This window comes from Anoplopoma fimbria, chromosome 8, assembly GCF_027596085.1.
Source record: "Anoplopoma fimbria isolate UVic2021 breed Golden Eagle Sablefish chromosome 8, Afim_UVic_2022, whole genome shotgun sequence".
Lineage (NCBI taxonomy): Eukaryota > Metazoa > Chordata > Actinopteri > Perciformes > Anoplopomatidae > Anoplopoma > Anoplopoma fimbria.
Window position 1 is genome coordinate 20,047,261 of NC_072456.1, and position 26,577 is coordinate 20,073,837.

The 26,577-nt window shown below is 40.1% G+C and overlaps 1 protein-coding gene across 2 annotated transcripts; it reads left to right on the forward strand.

The window, feature by feature from the left end:
* Positions 1-26,566, forward strand: si:ch1073-396h14.1 (disintegrin and metalloproteinase domain-containing protein 10). Of its 2 annotated transcripts, none has more exons than XM_054603421.1 (15): positions 1-1,771; positions 3,300-3,447; positions 3,662-3,780; positions 4,218-4,370; positions 9,344-9,429; positions 10,189-10,311; positions 13,135-13,227; positions 13,611-13,779; positions 18,536-18,699; positions 20,892-21,063; positions 21,215-21,359; positions 21,625-21,808; positions 23,317-23,416; positions 23,795-24,015; positions 25,781-26,566. In XM_054603421.1, exons 1-15 carry the CDS (start codon positions 1,711-1,713, stop codon positions 25,883-25,885), a joined length of 2,043 nt encoding a protein of 680 aa, XP_054459396.1. In that variant the 5' UTR covers positions 1-1,710; the 3' UTR covers positions 25,886-26,566. The 2 variants fall into 2 exon arrangements, with proteins under 2 accessions (XP_054459396.1, XP_054459398.1); XM_054603423.1 differs by having other exon boundaries at positions 1,749-1,771; positions 3,358-3,447.
* The last annotated feature ends 11 nt before the right edge of the window (positions 26,567-26,577 follow it).

The following is a 26,577-nucleotide window of genomic DNA, read 5'->3' on the forward strand; positions in this document are numbered from 1 at the left end:
TGACATAAATGTTTGGAGGCCAGTGACGTACTGCAGCACAGAAGACTAGAAATGTGTACGTTCCAGCTAGTATCAATATTTTAGGCAACACAACAGAGATAACAGTGAAATGGAAACATATTATGCATATAAATATGTAAATTATGTAATAGTTTCTATTTATTATGTTCAGCAACTATTTGCATCCATCATGGTGACTTTTTATTCAGTAGCAAAACCTTTGTGTTAATTCTTTTCATTTCCAGGTCAAATTGTGTCCCATTTCCTCTTGAGAGGTTATTGTTCCTCAAAATGACCTAAAACCGTCACATTTTCTCCAGAATGAGCCCACTAAATACCTTTGGCCGAGTGTGAATCATACAAATGATTCTTTCCTTCCTTTATTTGAAACTATTTTGGGAATTTCTCTACCACACAAAAGTCTATAATAACACCTGTGGGAGGCTTTTGCTTTGTCAAGAAATAAAGAAAATGAATGAAAGTTCTGAAGTTGGCATTTATTATCATGACTCACGAATGCAAGTTCTTTTTAGCTCCACCAGTGGCACAGCTCGAGAGAAATGTCTGTCAGTTCAACCCTTTGTTCCAGAGAAATATCATAACAACTACTGTTATGACATTTTCTACAGACATGCATGATCCCCAGATGATGAATCAGAACAACATTGGTGATGATCCCCAGACTTTACCCCTGACATTTGAGGTTTTTTTGTAGAGGAAATTTCTCAAAATGTATTTGATTGACGGCATAGAACTGTGTCCCGTTCAATAATCAGGTCAAAACTATATATTTTAACAACCCCATCAGGGATACAAAACTGATTTGTAAACATACGAACCATTCAATAATGTACCAACTGAACCATGAGCTTGTTGAAACATTGCATCACTATAAAGACCTGCTTATTATTTGATAAAGTGACAGAGACGAAGAGGCAATTATCCAAACATAGGCCTGCCTGACCATTAGGTAGCCTGTCTTATTTCATGTATAAAATCAGTGTTCATGAATTACTACCAATCAATCTATCTATTTATATATTTTGGAGTTCAAACACATTTTAAATGGTTCTTTTTTTTCTCCCCAATGTGTGAATCCGTGATCAAATCGCAATACAAGCCAAACCATTGGTTTGTTAAACTGTTGCACCCCAAGTTCCCCTTAGCCTCAGCTGTACTTTGTGTTTAATGCTTAAATGTAAATGGTCATGGTGAATCAGAAATAAATACAGCATTGAAAATTGGTTTAAAGAACATTGAGCATGATTTTTAGGCTCTTGTGCTGTGCTCTGTACCCTAAAACAGGTCGTAGGCTTAGTACATGAAAGGTGGCGCTGCACAAGACCTGGAATCACCTCTACAGTTGTAAATTACTTTTCATCTTTACCAAACCACTATAAATCACTATTTAAGTAGAAATCCTCTTACAACTGTATCTCAAAGCCGTCCTTTAACTGTGCAGATAACTCATAATATGCAGGCAAACAAGTCTGAATATGCCTTTCTAATGTCAGTGTTCTTATCTTCTCTGGGTTGAGCTTCCCAACTACTCACATTCCAGTGCGGGAAGACCACAGGTACGAACGAGGCTGGTGAGGAGAAGGTAAAGTCAGAAGGGATGAAAAAAGAGACGGGTGTGAGTGAAGGAGAAGAAAGAAAAAAAACAGCGAAGGTGTAAAAAAACCAAAAAAACACACCAATGAGGAGACCATGGGGGTTCAACACTACTGGCTGCTGCTGCTGTTGGTCGACTGCCATGAACGGATTACAGGTAGTGTGGTGGTGGAGTGTACGGGTTAGTGTGTGTGTGTGTAAGTGTGTGTGTGTGTGTGTCTGGGGAGGGTGGTCTGTCTGAATGAGAGGTATTTCCTCATCTGAATGCTAATGTGGGGTTGTTTGAGGTTGTGTGAAATGTGTGAGAGTCAGTCTGTGTGTGCATGTGAAATTGTTTGTATGTAGTTTTCGGCTGCTGTGGTGGACCGGCCTCTTCTGGGTCCAGACAAGTGTTAACCTGTCTCCTCAGGAATGTGCCAAACAGAACCTGCCAGTGATGTAGACTATATAGTTAACTTACTCAGTTCATGATTAATGTCGTACAATTGTTTATTAAGGGGATAGGTAAGCGTTATTCACTCATGAGGGGCGAAAGTGATTAACACTTTTTACAAGACAGCACAAGCCTCTTCCAAAGATTTCTCCGGTTAGTCAGCACTTTCAGTCAACACTCAGTAGATGACAGATCAGTCCAGGATTGGTATGACGGTGGCAATGGGGTAATTTCACAAGGGATATTCGGTTTATTGGTGTCCAATGGGAGCATGAATGTACTCATCAAATTTCCTGTCAATCTGAGCATTGTTTTTAGGATGTTTCACAGATAAACAAACAAACAAACATGTTGTCAGGTCAATGAAGCTTTTACATTGAAATATTAAAACATCAACATCATGCGCTTTAAATTTGCAACAATAATAGCTTGTTTGCAGTAAATATGGGAAGTTAGAGAAGCTTAAATAAGTCAGTCCGACCTTGCCTCCACATTAATCGATTTCTATAGGGGGGCATTCAATTTCTGCCAATCAATCAAAGGAGTACAATGTATCTGCTTGAAACTAACATCATTTTAAGTGGACAGTTGATGTGTTGCCATGCCAAAAAACATTATACTGTGCTGAAAAAATATTATTACATATTACAACATTTAGTTCTAATAGTTTGGAGTTTTGGGATGAAAGCGCATAAAGAATAACCCTGTAAAAATCAATAAGGTTGTTCTGTCCCACTCAAATAATCAGTCTTGACAATGCTTTATATGTTGTTTCTAATTTTACTCATAGTACACCTTTACAAGAAAAAGGAAAAGGAAATAAGGGAAAGAATAAATATATATAAATGAAAGCAAAATATAGTGAATAGCTTGACAAGATATCTTGATGAATATTGTTGTCCACAATCTTTCCCAAACCTTTGGTTTTAGATGTCCAACAACTAACAAATCGTACGTAAATCTTACGTGCTGAATGATGCCCAGCATATTCAGAGAGGAGAAGGATTATTCATGTTTCAGTTTCATGTATATATTTGTGATTTAGTGTTGTTGTTCTAGAAATTTACATGTAAGAATCCTGTAAGTAAAACAATGTGTCATCTGCATAAAGGCTAATTTATGATTAGAAGCATTGCAGAAATTGGTTCAGTGAAGACAATAAACGTACAAAGTGAAAGGAGGCATCCTTGTCTGGTTACCCTGTGAGGTCAGAATATCTGTGAAGTGACTGGAAGGTCTTCCTTTCGGGCAGGTGCTGTGAGTGGCATCAGTCCCTATATAAAGCATTATGAGGGCTTGTCATATGACAGGGAAGATCTTAACAGGAAGCACCTGAGAGCCAGGAGATCCTCACAACCTCATGAACACACGCTGCAGCTGGACTTCACTGCTTTCCACAGGTAACTTAATATTTCCCTAAGTGAGGCAATTGTTTTAAAAGCCACATTCTGGCTTATTGTACATCTTCCCCTGTTTGAACTCTTTATTCCTGTTCCAAAACCCATAGCACACGTAACCAATTAATTTTTGACATTTTGTTGATAGATCTAGATACCTTCCAGTACAAAGCCTGGACCACATATGTGAGCTGTTTGTTTTTTTTGTTTCATGCAGAACATTCCGTCTGAATTTGAAACGCAATGCAGCAGCATTTTCCGAAAATTTCATGGTGATCAGTGAAAATGGTTCAGCGTCGGCTGACCTCTCCCACATATATTCAGGAACACTAAAAGGTGGGCATGGCCAGGATGTCTAGCCCACCAGGGCTGGGAACAGTTTAACTGCGACTCAAGTCTAAGTCAATTTACTGGGATCAAAGTTTATAATGACCTGACATCCACAGTCATTTCTCTTCTTTATGGTTTTGATCAAACACCTGGGTTAAATTCTGTTTCTGGCAAAACATTCCATATTGTTGAAATTTGAAGAACAGTGTTTTAGAGTATTTTACTGTGTTTTGCTTGAAAAGTAAATGTATGCTTTCTCAATCTTGCCTCATGTCTCACCTGTTGTATCTCTGTGATCTCTGAACCTTTAATCTTTAAATTTCTCTAAGTCTCTTATCTATTTATTCTGTTTGTCTATCTGTCTGTTCTTTTACCTCAGTTATCCCTGTTCATTTTCACCTATCTGACCCTGACGTGTCATCTCCCTTGACCTGATCTTGCAGGTGAACATGGTTCCTGCCATGGCTCAGTGTTGCAGGGTCAATTTGAGGGAACCATCCATACAGACAACGGGACCTATCACATAGAGCCAGTAGATAGATACACCAGCAGCCCAACAGATCACCACTCTATAATCTACCACGAGGATGACATGGGTAAGACTACCTCCTGTTTTCCACTTTAGGAATAAAGTTTTCAGAACATGTTGTCCCTGCATAGATTTTCAATTATCTGTTGGCTCTGTAGTAACTTCTATCTGCCCAGGATGAAAAATGTAACTTTGAAGCTTGTGCATCTGCAGACTTAACCTGTCCAAGTGAAACCTCAGCTGCTTTTTTTGGTTATTTTGTGATGATTGCAAAAGCACAATAACTACAATTTTTGTAGTAGATCTCCCCCAACAGTTTGATTCATGGCCCTCTTGGCAGTCTCATACAAAGACAAACAACTACATGAAAATGCATATACTTCCGTCCTTTTACTCATCCTCATTGCTCTGTTCCCACACAGAATCTGTAAATGATCTGCAGCCTCAAGCTCTATACAAGCTAATGTTACCGGTGGTCAATTAATTTTCTTTACCCTTATCTCGTAATAAGAGTGGGGTTATAATTTTACAGCAGAATCTATTTAGGGCTCTGCAGGGGTGCTGGCACCCTTGCTGGACACAGGCCAAAGAAGAGCTTAACTGAAGATGGTGTGACTTTTGAAGGAGGGGGAGGAGAGATGTGGGCTGAAGTAAGGAGGAAGTTATAAAGGTTAAAGAAGGGTGGGAAGGGGTACAGTACAACGCCGGGAGAAATATATGAGTTACAAAATTGAAATGAGAGGAGGAGGCTGAAAGGAGAGAAGAAAATAAGAGCATGTAGAGGAACTTAGAGGGTTTGAAGAAGTTGGAAACAAATTATTGGTTGGCTTAAGTGTGTCATTTTATGGTTTGGCCAGATGGCAGTCATCAGTGAGAGCTGTCAAAATGTTCTTTGTGTATGTGCTTGTGTGTTTCTAATTGCATGTGTTTCTCTGCCTGCACAAGCACATTTACATCGGAATAAGATTATTTCCAAGAAAGCATTTTCCTGGTAACAGTGCAGATGGTGCCAAACCCCCCCCCACCCTGGTTTGTCCTTAAATCTACACAGACTGCTTTCCTCCCTTTGCCTCCCGACATATCCTCAACCCCTCCCAAGACTGGAGCAACATTTGCATGAGATAACGTTATACAGCTGATAACATCTTGTTCTTTCATTCACAGGCCTGCATATCAGGAAACTGTGAACAATTTGGTACATGGTATTTCAATAAACAAACAAAGGCCCATGATATTTCATTAAACAAACAATGCTTCCCTATAAGTGGTAAATTAGGACACAGGGGGGCTGACATACTGTGTCTATTCCTGTGTGTATTTACACTTCCTGTGGTTGTCATCTGGGGAAACAAAGGTTTTATAAGATCTTTCTCTCCCCTGGGATGTAGGATGACGTGAAGTATCTCAGATCTGGGATGGCCCATTCATCAACATAAACAGTTCAATGACACTTTTGAAAAATGAAAGGCATCGTTCATATTTAAATTGAATACTAAACAGTTCACATCAAAAGTATGGAAACCCCATCAATATATATATTTTTAAGGGGGCATGATGGAGTCGAGGCGGTGGAGGTGGTTGGAGAAAAGATAAAGGAAAACGTCTGATGATCTGGATGGACATGATCAGGCCTGACACTGACATGCATGTGTGTGTGTGTGTGTGTGTGTGTGTGTGTGTGTGTGTGTGTGTGTGTGTGTGTGTGTGTGTGTGTGTGTGTGTGTGTGTGTGTGTGTGTGTGTGTGTGTGTGTGTGTGTGTGTGTGTGTGTGTGTGTGTGTGTGTGTGTGTGTGTGTGTGTGTGTGTGTGTGTGTGTGTGTGTGTGTGTGTGTGTGTGTGTGTGTTGTGTGTGTGTGTGTGTGTGTGTGTGTGTGTGTGTGTGTGTGTGTGTGTGTGTGTGTGTGTGTGTGTGTGTGTGTGTGTGTGTGTGTGTTGCACCGTGGTTTATGTGACTTTCCATTTGAGTTTCAGCGTGAAGGATGGGTAACTATTAACCTCATACTTTATTGAGGTAAATCAAGAGTAACACACACACTTATCTCCAGGGCTATTAATTGTTGTTTCAAACCGAAAGTGATGATACGGTCAGGAAGTAGTTTGACACATAAAAACACATAATAACCTATATAAAAAATGTTTAACTGATTCTGCAACCATCTATATCATGGTGGTTTGTTTACACTGCTAAAGTATATCATGGAGGATTTGAGAAAAATCTCTTAGAAAACTGGTTGAACTTTCTGATTTGTAGCAACGGCTTAATGTTATCAGGGTTTTGCAATAGTGCTAAAGACCCAGCTGTTAGAGTTGCAAGAATGTGTGATTGTTCCCTAACAGATAGCCATACAGTAGCATACCAAGTGGAAAGCAGTTTCAGCTCTATAGACCTTTCATCACTTGCGTAAATGAGGAGGATGCGGATTGATACGAGTTATCTGGACTAAACAGAAAATCTCCCACCAAGCGTGTGGTTTTTGTGGTTAGAATAGAGGTTCAATTCATGCAATGGATATGTGTTCCTGAGGAGCGGTGTGCAGAGACTAGAGTTTAGTGTTATGTTAATTAAGGATTAAGATTATTCTGCACTTGAGCTAACCAATGGGGCACTTGAAGGCACTTGGCCTGACAAAGGGCCATTCATGATGCACTTGATCAGTGACTTTAAGGAAGAAAAAAAACAGTCCCACTGCAGTACAGACATGTCCTGGTTTAAGAAGAGGCATTTCAATACTCAATGCCTTTTTAAGCCACTGATGTGTGTTTTCCCCCAAGAAACCCAACTTCCTAATGCAAGAATATAAGGAAATGGGATTTTTTTGTTGATGTGTTGCTCAAGCATACTTTCACTGTTGTCAAGCTGGAATAATATTCAAGAGGCTGTGGCTTAAGTGTGTGTGTGGGGGTGTTTTTGTACATTACCCTTAACAGTAGAACTAGTTTCCAACAGCTGCTGGGAAGTCTGGACTGAAATGTGACACCCTTTTTCTCATTTGGGAAATTGTTTTCTTTTCCAGGCAAGTCTTACACCGATAGTTCGGCATTTTGTTAATGTAATGTAACATCATTCATTGCAATTTAATCAACAAAAGCATTTTAAAAAATATGTAATCTTGTAAGTTTGGTAGTGTTGTGTGATGGATAAGGACTGGACACAGGAACAAACTGGGAAAGAGGGAACAAGTAGAGAGGTCTGGAAGTAATTCTGTCAGTAGGTCGACACCCGGCATTTAGGCCTCCACATCCACCTCCACCCCCACTGCTCTCCCCCACTCATGCATGCCATATATAGCATGAATTACTGGTTTGTGATTGGCTAGAGGACTTTCGTATAATGGGGTGATCCAATGCTGTGCCTGTCCCTCATTGTAAGCCAATGTCTGATCCGGGGATCTTGGGAGATTGTACTGCTGAATGAGTGTTTCATGCACATGCAAACATGCAAAAACACTGTGCATTTCCCCTTGAAGTTCTTATGGGTCACCGGTTACCTGGCAAAACATTGCCTGATTCTGTCACCATCATATTACTGCAATTAACATGTGAAAGTGATTATCATGTCATGTGACTCTACTGTAAATCTCGGAATTCAAAGCCCCTTTTTGTGCAGAGGATTGTAGCTAGAAAAGTTTGTGGTGGCACTAGTATTACTGTTACACTGTTGAAATGTCTTTTGGCTCCTTGCATTTAAAGGAATAAAGGAGTCTTTGCCACTGTAACAAGATGAGCCAATTTTTGCATTTGCAATGCCTCCCTTGACTGTAATCCTATCATTATTGCATCAATCTGAACGAGGCAACCGTCCCAGAGGTGTTGCAAATCACAGACAACGATGTTGTTTTAGAGAAATCCCTCTCACAGCGTTTTCCACAGGCCGCCCAAAGGCTCCCACTGCAGACCACAAAGATGATTTCCAAATGTGGGTCCTCTGGTCACTATGAAACCATTTTCAATTGATTTCTGCGCTTTAAATTGTACTATTTAAGAAACAGATACAATGTAAAGTCAAGTTTTAAAGTGAGACCACTAGCAAGACGCCAACAGAATTGTATGACAAGGCTCATTAGGTTGCTTTTGTCACTGAAAAGGATCGTTCAGTAGGGGAAATAACATGACCTTTTGTATCTTAAATCCAGAAGGTAGTAAACTTAACCTCAAGGAATCAAGCCTATCATTTCTGTTATGAATGGAGTTATATAGCAATAACTGTGACCTTTTGCACCTGTTGATTAAACAATAGAAGCACATGATCGAGCAGCTTTACTTTGTGTCAAACGTAGAGTCTTACTCTGTTTACAAGACCTTGGAATCCCAGTAAAGATATCAGGCAACATCAGAGTAAAACCCAAATGCTCTTAATTAAAATCTCTTCATTGATTTGACGCTGTCTCCTCTTTGATAATGACAATTTGATAAAAACTGATTAAGCACACACAACGCAACAGGATGGACCGTTTCAGCACAAACAACTCATCTTTCAGACTGTGGCCCTGGTCCATATCACTGGTGGTTCATTTGTGAGTTAATCTTACACAATGTCCTGTTTGCTCCAGTAGTATGTTGAACCAAACCTGGTGTTTGATCTCTGTTCAATTATTTATTATGATTGGTAACATCAAAGTGTTGCAAAAAAGTTAACTTACTGACGGAACATTTTCAAGGACAGTGTTTACACATCTGTGTGTTTCACCCTGCATCTTTGTGTGTGTTTGACTGAAGGAGAGTGTGACGGCCCTCTGGCCTGTTTGTTCGTGCCTTATTTGCTCTTCCTTTGCAGGATCTATATTTTGTAAGCAGGGCTGTCAACTTTCTTTTTGCGATTTAATTTATGTTTTAGTAAATAAATCACTTAATTTCAGTGCATTTTTGGTGTCTCTCCCTTTGTTTGCTATGTTGCTTCTTACCGGTCATGACAAGAGACAGATGACAAAGAAGATGAGATGAAAAAATAGATGGAAAAATTGTTACATGTACCTCGACATTTCTACATCTGTATTTTTATCCTGTACATGTATCAAAGTGTCTCTGCTTGTTTTTGTGTAGTCCTACCATCCATGAGAACTGGCCCTGATAGATTCTGTGGCGCTGAACATCTGAACCTCCTCGCCCAAAGCCTCAGACCTGTTGAGGTACAGCAGTCCAGACATCACCTCAGTGAATGCTCACACAAAAACACTTACACACACTATGCCTTGCTTTCTTTTTTTGACCTAACCCTGGAAATTTCCTCCTCTGCAAAACCATTTATAGACAATTAATTCACAAGTGGGTCTGATTCATCTGTAAATATAACTGACCTTTTTCATGAGCGCATTCATTCGGTCACTTTTATTTAGCCTGTTGAGTCACCAAAAGCTAATTACAGGATTTAATTCCAGCAGGATGCTATGACAGTCTGAGATATGATGTGTAAGATTTGTAATACAGAAAACAAAGAAAGCTTAAAGGTGAGCTACTACATTTACAGTATAAAGTTGTGTAACGTTTAAAGCTGCAGATCCAAACCCCTCAAAAGAGATTAACTGTGATTATAATACCAGGTATGATGTAATAAACATCTGCCAGATCTATTTAGCTAATTTCCCCTTTGGGTATTTATTGTTAACCTTTGACCAACTAGGTGGTGGTCCCAGTGTTCATTCTCAACAATGGATGTTGGGACATTGGTATGGATCTATTTTCGCAGCGTGCCTGTCGGTGGAGATCATTTCCACTCTTTGGGTCTTGGAATGGTCGGAACAGATGTTGTTCCTAGTGGAGCCTCCACTTTGTGTTTTTATGTCTTCATATCCTCTGGCCCACTTGGACATTGCAGTGTTCCGGTAATATTGATATCAATATACACAAACTCATTGCTTTATGACTTTACACTTGCAAAATACCCACAGGAGGCACCGGTGAGCCGGTTGAGGAGGACAGTGGATGAGTCAAAGACTAGCTGCCTGCTCCACTTCCATGCTGACCACCTCTACTACAAGAAGTTCAAGTCTGTGGAAGCGGTTGTGGCTCAGGTGACCGGTTCAAATCTGTTCTCATGATTTTTAATCTGGGTTTTGACTTTGACAAGACATGATAGTTCATATGTGAGACACACTTAGACAACAACTTTTCTTAATCTGCTGGTAGTCAAAAGGGTTAAACACAAAATGGCAATCACCTATAGCCATATTTATCTCAACACAAAGAAGAGGCTCTCCCACTGCAGAGTGATGTACTTAGATGCTGCTGATACCTGAGCTGTCCGATGTCTCGTGACCCAGAGAACACAATGTACAGCGGAGAGTTTCCAGTGTAATGGGAGCATCAAAGTGGGAGCATCAAAACCTAACAGGATTTCCTCTGCTGTTGGCTGAGTTTACAAACCTGTCCCTGAATACAGTGTCCTGGATTTTTGGAACATGTTACTGCAATCAAAGTTTACCTGATGTAATACTCAGTCCCACAATCGTACCTTGATGAAACTAGTGAAGCTATATGCAAGTTGTTTCATTTGGCGCTAGATCAGGTTTCTTTTTTGTCTTGTTTCAAAATAGTGACCAAAAAGGGAATACTGAATTTAAATGCGTTTATTGCTAAAAGTCCCTTCATTTAGCTGAACTGACCTAATGGAAGCAGTCTGTGTACTTAGTCAGAGTCTGTTAACAGATTCTGTTGTGAAATATTTTTGAGAACTCTGATTAAAGGAGTTGTTTGCTGGGGAAAAATAGGACTTTTTATCTTGATGGAATCTTTTCTTTTGCCAGTTTTCCTTTTAATGACCAATGTTTAATGATTTAGAGGAAAACAATTTATTTTAAAGTAGTACATTGTTAACCATTGAGATATTCACAATACTAAATAAAGGACCAAACTGTTGCTGCTGCGAGGCAGAATAAAGCGCCACATGCCAGTGCCTGGACATAGGCACGCAGCTGTCACATCGCAGCAGTAAGAAGCCTTCTCGATCTCTGAGGATATGGTGTCACAGAGATTGCAGACATTTGGCCAAATAAGGTTCTGCACCAGGTCTAAGGGCCTGGCACGGGGCCGCCAGTCCACATGGTGAACAAGCAGGACCGATAACCTTCTCTTCCTCTCTTTAGCTGAACCCAGCAGCTCCTGTATGAACCTTTGGCATAGAGTTACAACGCTTTAAGTGCCAAACCAAGTACAACTTGCAGATATAGTTAAAAGTATATCATTGCAATGATACAACCTGATTTGATCTGTTGCATTTTATTCACTCTGTGAACTCGGAGATGGCTCATTACATTTTAAATGTTAAACATTTTCAACCCCTTCCTGCGCTCTTGACCTTTGACCTTATTAGAGCAGTAAAACGTCTGCAGCGAGCCTAGGAGCTTCACTGAGGAGGGGTCAGTGGGGGGAAAAGCTCAGATTTGAGTGGCATACTGGGTTAAAAGCTTCTCGCCCTCTGGCCCGCCTGCATTGCCTCAGTGCCGTGATAAAGATAACAGTCTTACTGTGTTGAAGTTTCTCTGTCTGAAGAAACGCTCATCATTGGGGTCAGAGGTCACATGAGATCCTATATCTATCCTGATATTGAGTCTTGCCACATACTGTTATGGGAATCCAGTAACATAACTTCAACATAAATACTTTTGTTGCTCTCCCTTAAATAAAACTAATAAACAGTATTTCTTATTACATTCCATAGTTGCTACTAATTAAAACCATCACAGATGTTTAATTTAATTATTTTAGATTAATTCTCAGCATTTGATCTCAGTTTGGAACAAATTTCACATCTGTGATGTTTTTAATACAATCTCTGTGATCAAAGCAAGGTCAGTTATTGAGTAACTACATCAGTCCTGAGCTGTGCCCACACTATTATTCTGTCTGGCGTTCCTCCTGCTGTCCGTCCTCTCATCACGTCCTCATATTTTTTTCCACCTTAAACATACAACACACACACACACACACACACACACACACACACACACACACACACACACACACACACACACACACACACACACACACACACACACACACACACACACACACACACACACACACACACACACTTGCTGTTGATTCTGGTTCAGTTCCAGACCTTTGGTTGAGAAAATACACTGTAAGTGATGTCGCTGTGATCTTTGAATGTAAATAGACAAAATGTCTTTGTCCCAGTCTCTGCTGACCTGGTTTGAGTGTCACCTAAGTCGTCTAAGGTGTCGGTATTTACATTTATGGATAATCCCAGCAGGCTCTAGTGTATGTTCATGTCCTGCTGTATAGACTCAGACCTTCACATGTAACTGGTTTGCACGCGTCTCTCTGGATGTGTGACCGGCTGTACCACCCACGCTGGAAAACACTTTGTGGGTCACCTCACTATGCGGATTACCTCATGTGGTCCATTTAAAAAACTTGGTCAACGATGCATGGGTTTAAACCAGTGGATAGGTGGGGCAGTTCAGAGGGGGTCAAGTATATTATCAAAAAGATAAACTTCTAAATCTACTGCTAAATAATATTTTGTGATCCTCAAAACCTTCTGGCAATCATTTTACTTCCTTCTGGTGCTACGGTGGCCTTGAGAACTCACAGCGACTTGAGAAAACAAATGTAAACAAAGATGACATCTTCTATAATTTCACAACAAAATAATGAATGTGTTTGTCAGAATGCTGTCCGTTTTTCTAAATGCTGCATATGTAATGTCAAATTGAAAATAATAATGTGTTCTTCATTTGCTTGTGTTTGGTCCAGTTGTATGTGTTTTCAAAAATGCTTTGTGTTCTCAGGGCCACGTAAACTTCACTTACCCAGCAACTACTCTGTTTGAAACAGGAGATGTCATTGATTGTTTTCTCCCATAAACTTAGGTTGCCTCCTACATTCGAGCTGTGAATGACATCTATGACAAGGTGGACTTTGATGGAATCGAACTGCTCAACTTCAAAGTGAAATCCCTCCGTGTAAGTTCCCTCTGCACTCAAGTAATGACTCGATTTTGCCACAATTTTAGGGCTGTCACGATACCAGATTTTCACTACACGACTATTGCGACCAAAATATTTATGAGTTTATAAACTGATCTTTAACTTTTTATTGCTTGTTTCTTCTCTATTTTGGCAAATTAATTACACTCAAAATACAAATGTATGGAGGTGGAGAGAGAGTCTGTAACCATATTATTTACCTAAATATTAGCATATTTGTATTATGAACATTATCATTCTTTCATTTTTAGGTTGAGACACCTCAGATGCAGTTCTCTTGTAACTCCATACATCAAACTAGCACAGACTTTCAGACCTCAAAATGTTTCAAAATGACGCTTGTCTCAATTTCTCTCCAGGTGATGGTAGAGGAAGATAAAAACGATCCTTTGAATCCTCTGTACATCGGGCCTGAGAAACTGTTGAGTCTATACTCCGAGAACAACTGGGGCAACTTCTGCCTGTCCTATCTGCTCACCAACAGAGACTACAGCGGAGTGCTGGGACTCGCCTGGGAGGGCAAAGCTGGTGAGTCCGACTCACTGTGACATGTGTGCACTGAAATCACAAACACATGCACTCACACAGACTGTATGTATACAGTGATTTGCATATTTGTCTCAGAGCACTGAGGTCCTAAAAGCTGTGGTATTATGATTACTGCCACCATCTTATTTTGGAGGATGATGCCACAAAACAGCAGGCTGATTAAGAATAGTACTGTTTCCTTGTAATTTAATTTCTAAGACATATTGATGTGAAATGTTATTGTCAACAGGTCTTTTGTCCATTTATGTATCCTTTAAAACAATCTCACACTGTGCAGACAAACATTGTTCAAACTCATGTATAAAATGGTGCACAAGGAATTAAGAATATTTGCATTTGGTGGAATAATGTAGCCTTGAAATACAGTCTACAATACATTACGGAATTAGATCATTTCAACAACCTTAAAGCTACTGAAGAGCTGTATAGTTGTTATAACTCTAACCCTAACTCCTGATCCTAACCCTGGAAACAACATGTGGAATAAGTGTGTTAGTCGGTTAAATTGCCTAAACCTAAAACCTTCACTTTAACTTACTAGAGCAGATTATTACACATACAATATTTACAGCCTTGTAACAGAGAGGACAAATTGCAAAATTTGTTTTGAGAACACATGGCAGGCTGAGCAGGAATGTGAAACAGATATGAGTCTGTCCATGATGAAAAAAAGAGAGACATTGGACATGAAATAATGTTTTGCTGCTCTGCCGCTCTGTTTGAATCTCTGCATGAAACTCTGTTGATCTGTCAAAGTGTAGCTCCTTCTCCGGCTCCCAGGGCTCTCAGGCCTTTATTTGACACAAGTTAGCCAGAGGCCACGTTCAACACTCCTAGACACTCTCACAGTTTGCCCAAAGCAGGTGTAAACACTGCACTACCTGTCTAGTTAATTAGTGGGGTCAGTCAAAGTGTTGCAACAGATTATAATTCCATGACCTATATAAACAAATGAACTACAACGTAACTAATAGACTCTCTGTGTGTAGTATATTGTCGTAGTATCGGAGGATGTTGGACATGTGTGTTGGATCTGTTGTGGTAGGAGGTTCTTCCTACTTGTTTCTATGACATTCACTTAGACGCGGATTATGATTGGCTAAACTGAGGGCCGTGATAGCAGACCACCACAATGACATGAACCTGTAACACACACACACACACACACACACACACACACACACACACACACACACACACACACACACACACACACACACACACACACACACACACACACACACACAACTCCCAGACGTCTTAGTGAGGATTTCTGAGTGCATTCCGCAGCTTGATTGCCATGGTGGCACAAACACATTCATAGTGGCAGTGACATTGTTGTGACTTTTCAGTCTCATGTGACCGCCCTGAGGACTGAGCAGGGTATTAAACTTGGATAATGTTTGCCCTCCAGAAACAGATACACTCAACCCCATTGAACTCCGTATCCACCAGTTTATTACTGGTCTTGGGAAATAGAAGACCCATTGACACTAATGGGACCATAAACATACAGACCTCAATGCCACCACCGCTACAGCAGGGTGCACCATGCACACACGTAGACACACACACATGCTCACACACAGCCGCCTTTGATCACTTTGACCTCCTCTTCTAATGTCTGAGTTGTGTGTTCATACGTTAGTGGAGGACGGGGGGCTGAATGTCTTGTACCACTCGAAGCGTAACCAGTAACATCCCTTCTTCTCCTGAGAATAATAAAATAATAATTTTGGTGCTGCTGTTGAGGGTGCTTTGTTTTAGCTTGCTAACTACAGTATGATGGTCATTTGAGGGTACACACTCATAATGTTGCCATTAATATATATTCCTGAAACGTGTTTTTTTTTAATTAACCTTTAACCTTCCACTGTTCTGCCTAAGGGACACTACTACTGCTATGTCTTTCACTGACTGCTAGTACTATGGAGAGTTACATGAATATTGACAATTAATAGATGTTAGACTCACTTCTTTCTGGTGATTGTGATCATTTAATAAGAACACCCTGTCGGCACAGGCACAGTATAAAACTGAGATCCTAAAAACATGGTATCACCCTACCTTTACAATATCACAGTCTAGATGTCCAACAAGGTAATAAATCGTGAATTTTTTTTTGTCCCAAATCATTCAACATTCATTTAAAAAAGAAAGGCAAGGCACTCCAGATACCCAAATGTACGTCACAAGAACAAAAAAAATGTTTCTTATGGTATGTCACCTTTAAGCAACTGGGCAGTTTTTCAGAAGTTTAGGCATCTAACTGGTAAATACATATATTTTGCAGGGGTACTTCCTGGTCTAACAGATTCACTGTTGAGGCATAGATATAACCATTAAAATGGAGAATTATTTGCTGACTATCCAATCAATTTTCTTGTTGAGCGTGAAATTTTATCTAATATCCACGAGAGCAAAAAACAACTAAAACAATTCTCAGGTTGAAAAGACGCATTCCAGACAGCAACAAAAGTTAAAATTGATCTCACAATATAGTGAGTAAATCCTATTGAAACTTGTAAAATGAAGGTCAATGAACTCCGGAGACAAAGAGAGCAGTGATGGAGAGTCAACGACTAGAGTTATTTTAAAGAAAGCACATCCTCTGTAATTTTCTGAGAACTTTGGTCAGTGTTATTATCGGTCAACTTGTTTTTGTTGTTGAAGGTGTAAAGAACACCTGGACTCCCCCCTGCGTGTTTATCCAAAGAAAGACTGCCCATTACTATTGTTTGTCTGCCCATATTAGACCATGTGGAAGTGTGTGTGTGTGTGTGTGTGTGTGTGTGTGTGTGTGTGTGTGCTTTTATTTGTTTGTGTATGATGTTAGGTGATACCAAATATTCTTTGAAGTGGCTGTTCCTGTGTGTATGTTTGCGTATGTGTATCTTGTTTCCTCCGGACGGTGAGTGTACATGTTTGTGTGTATCTTGTTTCCTCCGGACGGTGAGTGTACATGAGTGCAAGTGATCTGGGGGGGTCGCTTGTTTCTCTGGACTGTGTTTTTCCAGCGAGCTAATAATAGGAGTCTTTCATTGCTGCTACTTTCTAGGGCGGAGACGAGAGGGAGGAGGGGACAAAATCGCAGCCCCTTCTCTTCCCGCGCTGCCAAAATCCACAGCTCAGTCCTCCTAAGTAAGCCCTTTCTAGGAATCCCAGCTCCTTGAATAGCCCACCAGGGAGGCCATTTTAGGTCAAAAGCTGGGAATGCAGGAGAGATGCATCCAGAATCCTTGATTTACTTTTAATTCTGGATTAACCGTTTGTGGATATGAAACTGATGTCTTTATACTTTTAGCAGAGATGAAGTACGGCTAACAAGGAACATTCCTCTAAACTGATGAAAAATCCAATGTGCTGTCTGATTTCTGGCAAAAGTAATCATGTGATATCAAACACTAAGGAATAAAATAAAGTCTAATGTTACTGTATCATCTCTGGCAGTGTCCTGCACCTGACATATTACAGTAGCATAACTGTGTCCTTTCCTCCTCTACAGTTCCCTCATTGTTTCTACAAAAGCACAGATAAAGGGCACAGTTTTTGTTTTTCAACCTTTAACGCTCCTTCCCTGTCCCCGGACGTCACACTAACGCCAGCTGTGGAACAAAAACATGATGGTGGGTGCTCCAGATGCCCCCATCTGCTTCCCACAGTCCTCAATAACTCCCACTGAACTCAGATTTCTCCGAAACATATTTAACAGATGCACACCTCACGAGCCTTACCCCTGAAAATGGTTGTACATTGTGTAAGAGGTGTTACATAAAAGTCACGTGACTGCATGAGAACTGCTGAGACCTCCAACCTGAACCTCACGTGTGCATGAATGGAGGGAAACCAATGAAGAAGAGAGAGGATGGCCACATGGTGATAACTCCCACTGTAGCTGATGGAAAAACTTGGTGGTGGCAATAGGTGCAGACAGAATGATGATGTACCAGGAAGATCATGAATAAAGATTGCTGTGGATGCTGTTAGATAATAATTGGTCATTTTATTGGTCTTAGATTAGATGTACAGGTGGCTAACATCTTCTAAGGTCCAGTATTTAGTAGATTTGTGGCCCATATGTGTTGTAGAATAGGACCCCATTAAAGTGTGAGATGCCACAAATGGTTTCCGTCGAACTAACTGAAGTCAAGTCTGATCGCTTTACTCAAATCCATGAGCGGCCTCTCTGAGGAAGCCTAACATAGATGCTCTAGTTGATCAATGGTATTCGTTTCTCTAAAAAGCACTCCTCTGGCTGGCCAGCTGGAGGATGATGTATCAACCCAGCCACCCGTCCATGTGAATGTGGCTAGCTGATTGTACATTACATTACATTACATTACATTGTAATTGTGGGAATGGCTGTCAGGGACATTACGTAAACCCAAAGGCAGATTGACACCAAGGAGGCCAAATGTCTCTGCAGGCTGTGATGTGAAACTAGAGAAGCTCAGCAGGTCCGTTGGTCCGTCTGTCCGCAACTCCCAGACTTTCGGCCTCAAAGGTCGATAACGCTTTAGTGGCTATACACTGTTGGTTTAAGGTATTTTCAGTAGCACAAGGTCAATTATGCAACCATATTGTACTGCAAAGTCACAAATAGGTATGTTTACATAAGGTCTGACAAACTCAGCTTTTTTACATAATATAATGTTAACTTTAATTGTCATTTAACCTATACGACCTCAGTGGAAACCCAACTCCATGTTGATCCTCTCATCTGTGTGCTCTTCAGGTAACTGGGGAGGAATATGTTCAAAGCTGACCGTCGTGCGTAACGGCCGGACCTCCACCCTGAACACAGGTCTGGTCACAATACAGAACTACGGACGATTCCTGCCTCCTCGACACGTCCAGTTGACCTTCGCTCATGAGCTCGGCCACAGCCTGGGATCCCCGGTTAGTCGCCATCACTGATTTTTACAAAATACCTATCTGTCTTGTACTTAATGAAGAGAGGGTGTTCCAAAAGTGTCTCAATAAAACCAATCACTCATGGGTACACAACTTTTCCCTTTACATTCCCCTGATAATGTGGATTTTAATGGTACTTTTTGTCCCCTACATTCATATAATTTGCACTTAACACTTAAACTCCTTCAGGCTGTGCCCGCGATGTATGAATTTAGCCTTCTGATGGGCAGGTGCCACCTTGCATGGTAGCTCCTGCCATAAGTGTATAAATGGGTGTGAATGGGTGGATGATGACATGCAGCGTTAAAGCGCTTTGAGTGGTTGGAAGATATCCATTTGAGGATATCCACCGGTCTAATACAAGAAACTAGCTTGTCTAATCACACTCACATTGAATGGATTCATCGTCGATGTGATTAGTTACATCTGTGATTTTCTAACGTGTCTGTGTAAAAGGTCAAAAGCATGTTTATATTTCAGATGTTTGCTAAACTTTCCCACTTTTACTCTGAACCCCCTTTTGGTGCTTTAGTGAATCAGTAATTCAAACACTTTATAGTCTAACATTATCCCGTGTGGGATGTGTACTGAATGATAATTCAACATGACGAATCCCTGTGATTCAAAATGTATACATACCTCACGTACTCTCACATGGCATACATGGTTGTTTGCACTGCACCGCAACAAATTTGCCTGTGAATGATTCACTTATGTGGGCATTAGAGACCTTGGCCTGTAGTGACTGGTTTGTTTCAAAGATACTCTTGGCTCAGCCTCACTGGATAATCTGAAATAAGAGAACAGGAAGATCTCTGATTTCCCTCTCCACAGTTATTTTCATTTATAACCTCTACTCCGACTTAGACAACACACAAATACATGCGTCAGTCTCCTTGTGTGATGGCCACTAACACCTGCAACCTTTCTCCCAAATCCACAAATGCCTGCAGAGGTTTTCCCCCTGCCCTTTGTTATTCACACTTCCACAGCCCAAAGAGTCCTCTGGGGTGTTCCTGCGCTGATTAGTTCTGCTATGTCCAAACCTACAGGCTTTAAACTACTGTAAATGATGGTGTCCTAGCTCCTGTGACAGGCATGTCTCATTGTTTCCAGGCCGGACAGGCTGGGGGGGAGGGCTGCAATTGAAGTGAATTCTGGGTAAAGAGCTGCTTTGGCCTTTGGCCTACTTCCCTTGCAACCACACATTAATAGAGTGGCTTTGAGAACTGTTGGCTATAGATCAATTATCTGCTCAGGTGAAAGATAAATTTAAATATAGTAAATATAAATACTTTTCTCTTCATCCTTTGTTGTCCTGCTCCTTCCTTGCATTTTATTTAATATTAGTTGCTATATTGAGTATATATATATATATATATATATATAACTTTAAATTAGGGCAGCAACTAACAATTCTTTTTCAATTGATTAACAATTGCTTTTGTTTAGCTGATTTATCATTTTGGCTATAAAATGTTCTAAAGTAGTGAGAATCTTTGTCCTACTGTATGTTGTTATGACTGCAGCAGTAAATGTTAATTCCAATGTGAAACCAAATGACACCAACAAACAACAATATAAACCCCAAAAAAATCAGCTCTCCTTTTGAAACCACACCAACATCTGCTATAAAATGCAGAGCAGCAGATACTGACAGATAAAGTGAAGACTATATAATTACATCCACTAAACTAATAAAGAACAGATGCCAAAAATACCTCAAAACATAAACATGATCAAAACATGTTCCATTTTGATTTCAAGCCTCACCCCACCATTGGTCTCGTAATTCACCAGTGAGTTTGACATCCAGAGTACACCAGCTCCTCACAAATACATATCTGACCACAGCAGGAGGAACTTTAAGTTCTCTTCTCCGTGTTGAATGCCAAATTTCTCTGCTGTTTCATGGCCATCAGATATCAGGGAAATCTTTGACTGCAAAAAAGGATACGTTTTTCATTTGGAAATATAACAAAGTTTACTACCCATTCAGAAAGGGCCTGTCAAATAACTGTCTATGAACTTCACTGAAAATATTTTGTCTGCGATGATGAGATTTTACTGTCTTTTGCACTTTTAATGGAAATGTCCCCAAAACTGGTGTTGATACATAATAAGTCAAGAAAAACACAGAAATAAAGTTAATTTCTGATGTCTTGTATGTGTTCCAGCACGATGAGGGCTCAAACTGCGGCAACCTGGGCTCCCGCGGCGGTAAAGGCAGGTATCTGATGTTCCCTCACGCCACAGACGAGGTGCGTGAAAACAACAATAAGATCTCGCCCTGCAGCATCAAGCACATCAGCAGGATCCTGAAGCTGAAGAAGGATGATTGCTTCTTGGGTGAGGGAAGGAAAGATCAAACAGTGTCCACATGCATTCTGCCTCCTAAGTTGTGGTCCAGATGTGTGCATTAGTCTCTCTAAATAATTATACATTCCCTGTGTGTGTTTACTTGTGTGTGTTTATCTGCATGTCTGCTCTTTCTGGGCAGTCAGTGATCAGCCCATCTGTGGAAACCAGATTGTCGAGGAGGGTGAAGAGTGTGACATTGGTCACAACGACACCGACCTCTGCTGTTTCAGCACCAAGCAGCCTGTAGGAGTCCAGTGTCGCCTCAAGCCTGGTAAAGCCTGCAGGTACACAGACCATTAGAGTCTGCATTAGAGTCTGTCATTTCTAATGACAAAATGAAGCATCTGTATGCAGACTTGTTCTAACGTGTGCAGTATATTGTTTTTATAAAAATTATTCTCTCATCATTTTTAATTGGGGCGGCACACCGCATTCATCTAAACTGTTTTGTTGATGTTCTATCTGCTCGGTGCATCTTTTGTTTGGTTTATATGTGGCTTTCATGTTTATCTATCACCCTGGCTCTTTGTGTATGATGCTCTCACTCAGTCCGAGTCAGGGTCTGTGCTGCGGTCAGGACTGTGGGTTCAAGCAGGCGGGTCAGACCTGCGATGAGGAGACAGACTGTCAGAGAGAAGCTTTGTGTTCAGGCTTCTCCCCGCTCTGCCCCGAGCCAAGCGCCAAGGAAAACCTCACAGTCTGCAGTCAGGGCACGCGTGTCTGCCTGAACGGGGTGAGGCAGCCACTTTACCGCGTGACTCAATGTGTTTCAGCCTCATTGCCCAACAAGACAAAGTGTGCAAGTTTACAGTGATGTTGCAAAGCTGGTCCTGAAAAAAACCATAATGTCCATTTATTAGCTGTTCTGGAGCTTTCAATCTTATCACATAATCTCCACCAACGGAGTTTTCTCATGTGTCAATTAACAAAAAACAAAAAAAAACATTTTAATACAAACAACCTTAATATTCTATATTTAGTCAAATCACATTTTAATGATGTGAGGTAACTTGTTACTTGTTATATACCTGTTAAAGTCAACTTTTGTATCTCCTGCATTCAAATATTTTTAGCAAAAGTGTTAAGTATACATGATTTGTAGTTGAAGAGAAACTAAACAGTGCCTTCGCAATGAAAAGATGCCTCCGTAATAGTAAGGAAAAAATGCCACTTCAATAAGAAATTCTGGGAGTTTCAATGAAAATAAACCGATTCACAAAATAAGGCCTTTGGGCAGTTGTTTATTGTTCATAAGCACAAACTTGCCTTCGCCCATTTACATGCCTTCGCCCATTGACAGCTGGGATCGGCTCCAGCACCCCCGCGACCCTTAACTGGATAAGCGGTTACGGAAGATGGAAGCACAAACTCTCGCACAAATTCTTCAATATTCCAGATAAGTTTAAGACTGCTCAAAATTATCCTCAATGAGAAAAATTAAGACACCAAATAAGCATAAAGGGGCCTAAAGGTCAGAGTTTCTGTCTGAAACTGATGAATCATGTCTGCATGGAATCAAGGAAGGATCAGAATGTCCTGGACGCCCAATTCCCCACCTCTCTTAAGCCTTAAAGAAAGGGCGTTGTCACTATCTGATTGGTCAAGAGGAGAAACGCACCAAGCTGCTCTCAATCCTTAATTAGGTGACAATCCTCAAACTCCTAGGGAACAGGTGATCTCTATAACCCTCCAATTAACTCAGGGAGGTTGTGACATTCAGCTTAAATGAATTGGGAAAGGTAAATGACACCCAACAGTGATGTCACGTTGTACAAAAACATCCTACGGTACACTTCTACATCAGAGCAGCAAAGTGAGACTGAAAACCACTGGTAGTCAAGAAAAAAAAATTCAGCTGGGGTTTATTTGCTCTCTATATCATGGACACTATGCTTTACATGTATATGCTGAATATTTTCAGCATATTTTCGATACATTTCTATGTATTTTTATTACAAATCAAGGAAACCATTGTTTTTCGTACATTTTTTTGTACTGCATAAAAATCATTTAGCAGTCTCTTGAAACTTGCACTAAGAAGTTTCAAGAACCTGTTAATAGATTTTCATATCATCCAGGGATGAATGGAAAGGAATGGATGCCTGGAACATGCTATATCTCACACATTTTTCCAAAGTTCATATGGGGATAAGCTTAACTTCTTCAGCTTTACCTAGACCCAGGGATGTTTAAACTTTATAAAGTCTTCTTCATAATGAGCGCCTCTGGTTCTCTCTGCAGGTTTGTGCAGAGTCGGTGTGTGTGAAGCACAGTCTGCAGCAGTGTGACTGTCCAGGAGACTCCATGAAGGAGAAATGCCACATGTGCTGCCAGCAGCCCGGTAACTACAGACCAATGTATCCTCTACCACCGAGGAATGTGTTTACTCTTTGTGTTCCTGTATCAATTTGTACTGAGGTTACTTATTGTTTTCCATTAGATGACCTCAAAACTATCACAAGAGACACCATCTGACATGATGGTCCGTGTAAAAAGTATACCATTTAGGTGTTTTGTGAAGCTTCTTTGAATATGACAGTTAATGAGTTTGATATTTATGTTTTAAAGACAATTATTTTTTCAAATAAATTTGCTTTTGGTTTGTTTTTGTTTGTTAAAAATGTCTGCTACCAAAGTCAGAAATGTGTAATTATATAATAGCAGCTTTAAGTATATTTATGATATGTATTATAATAAATATAATGTGTTTCGATGGCAGATAAGCCTCAGACATGTGCCAGCACTACCTCCTCCGTGCTGTCCCGTCAATTCCAGAGGAAGGCGCTGCCGTTGGTCGGCGGGGCTCCGTGCTCAGGGAACCGGGGATACTGTGATAAATTCCAGGTGTGTCGTATGCTGGATGCAGATGGCCCAATTGCAAGACTGAAAAACTCTTTCCTCCATTTGGATGACTTCGATGACATAGCAGAGTGGATGAAGGTGAAGCTTTCCTATGATGAGTTTAATAACACATACATAAGATAACAAAATAATGTAAAAGGATGTTGAGTGATGCTGTAAAGGCTGAAGACCAGCTAAAATGTATGTCACGACATGAGTTAAACATTACCATGAATTTACCAGCCAAAGGGCCACATTTTTCCCTCAGGCCCCTCAGGTTGGTAGAGACCAAACATGAGCTTTACTTACAAACCTTAAAGGTGCTAAACTCAAATTTAGAGCACATTGAATCCAGTTGATGTCTTTCATTTACATTTAAGCTGTCTGCACCAGGCCGTAACAGCTGCTGGTATTAATGCACCTAAAAGGCATGAATTTTAACAAGTCTGTGTTTCTTTAAAATTATAGCTTGATATTGTTCATCTAATCAGAGTTTCAGTAACCAGATCCTTTTAAAAACCTAGTACTAGACTTTAATGAGTTGTTTTACCTCCTTTTACTCCTTTGACAAATAAATGTTAGTCTCTTATTGTAAACTTCACAGAGCTATGAATCAATCAGGACTTTATTAAATTTATGGGACAAAGAATTGCTCCCCTGACCCAAATCGGCTGATCAATGGCTTTCTAGCCATCAGGTCAGAGAGCACACAAAATTATAATTTGCCGTATTCTATGCGGATGTCGTCTTCTTTAAGAGGCAGCAGATGTCTGCTTGATGTGACATCCTCAGCTCAGTGTGTTTGGCAAACATTCTGCCCTGATGTTCAGCTGTCTTCGATGTTTCAGTCGTAGCTGCCTTTGAGGTTGAGATCCTCATGACAGCGTGGAGAATCAGGAATGCCTATTTGGGTTAAAGACCAGCCATCCGTTTCACTGAAGACAGAAATGACCCCTCACTTCAGGATCCGTTGTGTAGTTTTACCACACCTACAGCACACACTCTTTTTCTAATGTACAGAGATGCAAAGTGTAGGGGAAAAAAGAGTATTGAAAGTATCCCTTCAGTATTCTGCACACAACACTAGAGATCACCAAAAAGTGCAGGTTCAGAAGTTAAACCAAGAAAAGGACACCGGATACCTAATATGAATCTACTTATACTGCCAATATCAGAACCAGATTCATTGCATGAGTGTGTTAGCCCGTACAAGGAATTTTACTCAGTTGTTTTTTTTCTGCATCTCTCTTTATGTACTTACACATAAATAAAATAACAGGTAGGAAAAAGGACAACAAAGCTTGACAAATAAAGGTAAAGAATAGACAGGACAATTAGATAAGAAAACAATTGGTGTTTACATGAATATTTCATAAATATATATTAAAAGCACCAATGATCAACAAAAGAATTAATGTGTTCTGTGAGTTGTAAACAGTACAAATAGGATAGGATTTCAAATTAATCTAAACTACACTGCAGTGTTTTGCTGTTGCTGATAACAGCACATATTGTAAGTGGGTTAACCATGAGTTCATAGTTATGATTGTGCGAAGAAAATGACATTTTGAGTTTGAGCTACAATTACTAGTCACTTAACTAATAAGTCAATAGACAGATCTGCAACAATTTTGATCATCGTCTAAATTCAAGAAAAAATTATTAAAATAATCTCTGGTTCTAGCTCCTCAAATTAGATGATTTGAAAACAAGATATGTGAAGACATTTTCGGTTTTGGGATGTAATGCTATGTCAATTATAATTGTTTTGTTGTTTATGTAGATAATGAATTGGGCAGATGTTTTTAATTCATGTCAACAGTAATCCTAACTCACATCCAATATTTGTGTTTATCCCCTGCAGGCTCATTGGTGGGCCATCCTGCTGGCTATCCTGACTCTGTCTGGAGTGATGGGCTGCACCGTCTGCCTCTGCGGTACCAAGCTGGACACCAGCGACTTGAAGTGACCTCTGCCTCTTGGTCATCTCTGGGATTATGAGTATTTTCATTGAAGCCCCACAAAGTCATTAAGATTAATTCATCTGGGATTTTTAAGAGTCAAAGTCACATTGAGGAGATTGAACTTTGTTCGACAAACAGTGTGTGATCTGCAGATGACCTGTGTCAACACTTCCACCTGCTCTATGCCTCTCACGTTGTTTTGGTAACTGATATCTTTGTGCGTCATCGTGCATCTGCCATTTTTTCCACTTGTCACTTGTCTGTTCACATTTCAACAAGCCGCCTGAATCCTGTCAATTGCATTGCATGTTAACAAGCTAATAAAGTCCCCCAAAAATATATTTGACTGCTATTGATAAAAATTACCTTATTTTAATGAAAGGTAAAAAAAATATATGTGAACATTGTTGACACATTTCAATACTCCAATATTTTTGAAAAACAGCAAGGGGGAGAGAAAGTAAAAAAAAATCCAGATCTGTGTAGCAGAACCTGTTTTTTCTACCACTTGGTTAGGAACCACTGTAATAAACTACTGTATATAAAGCAGTTAAAACGACTTGCATTATCACATTTAGTACATTAACTTATTAAACTTATGTGCTTTTCCTTTGAACACTTCACTTTTATCAAAAACAGCTGCGAGAGTTTAAATTGTTAAAAATGTTTGGATCACAAACAGGTTTTCTAAAGATAA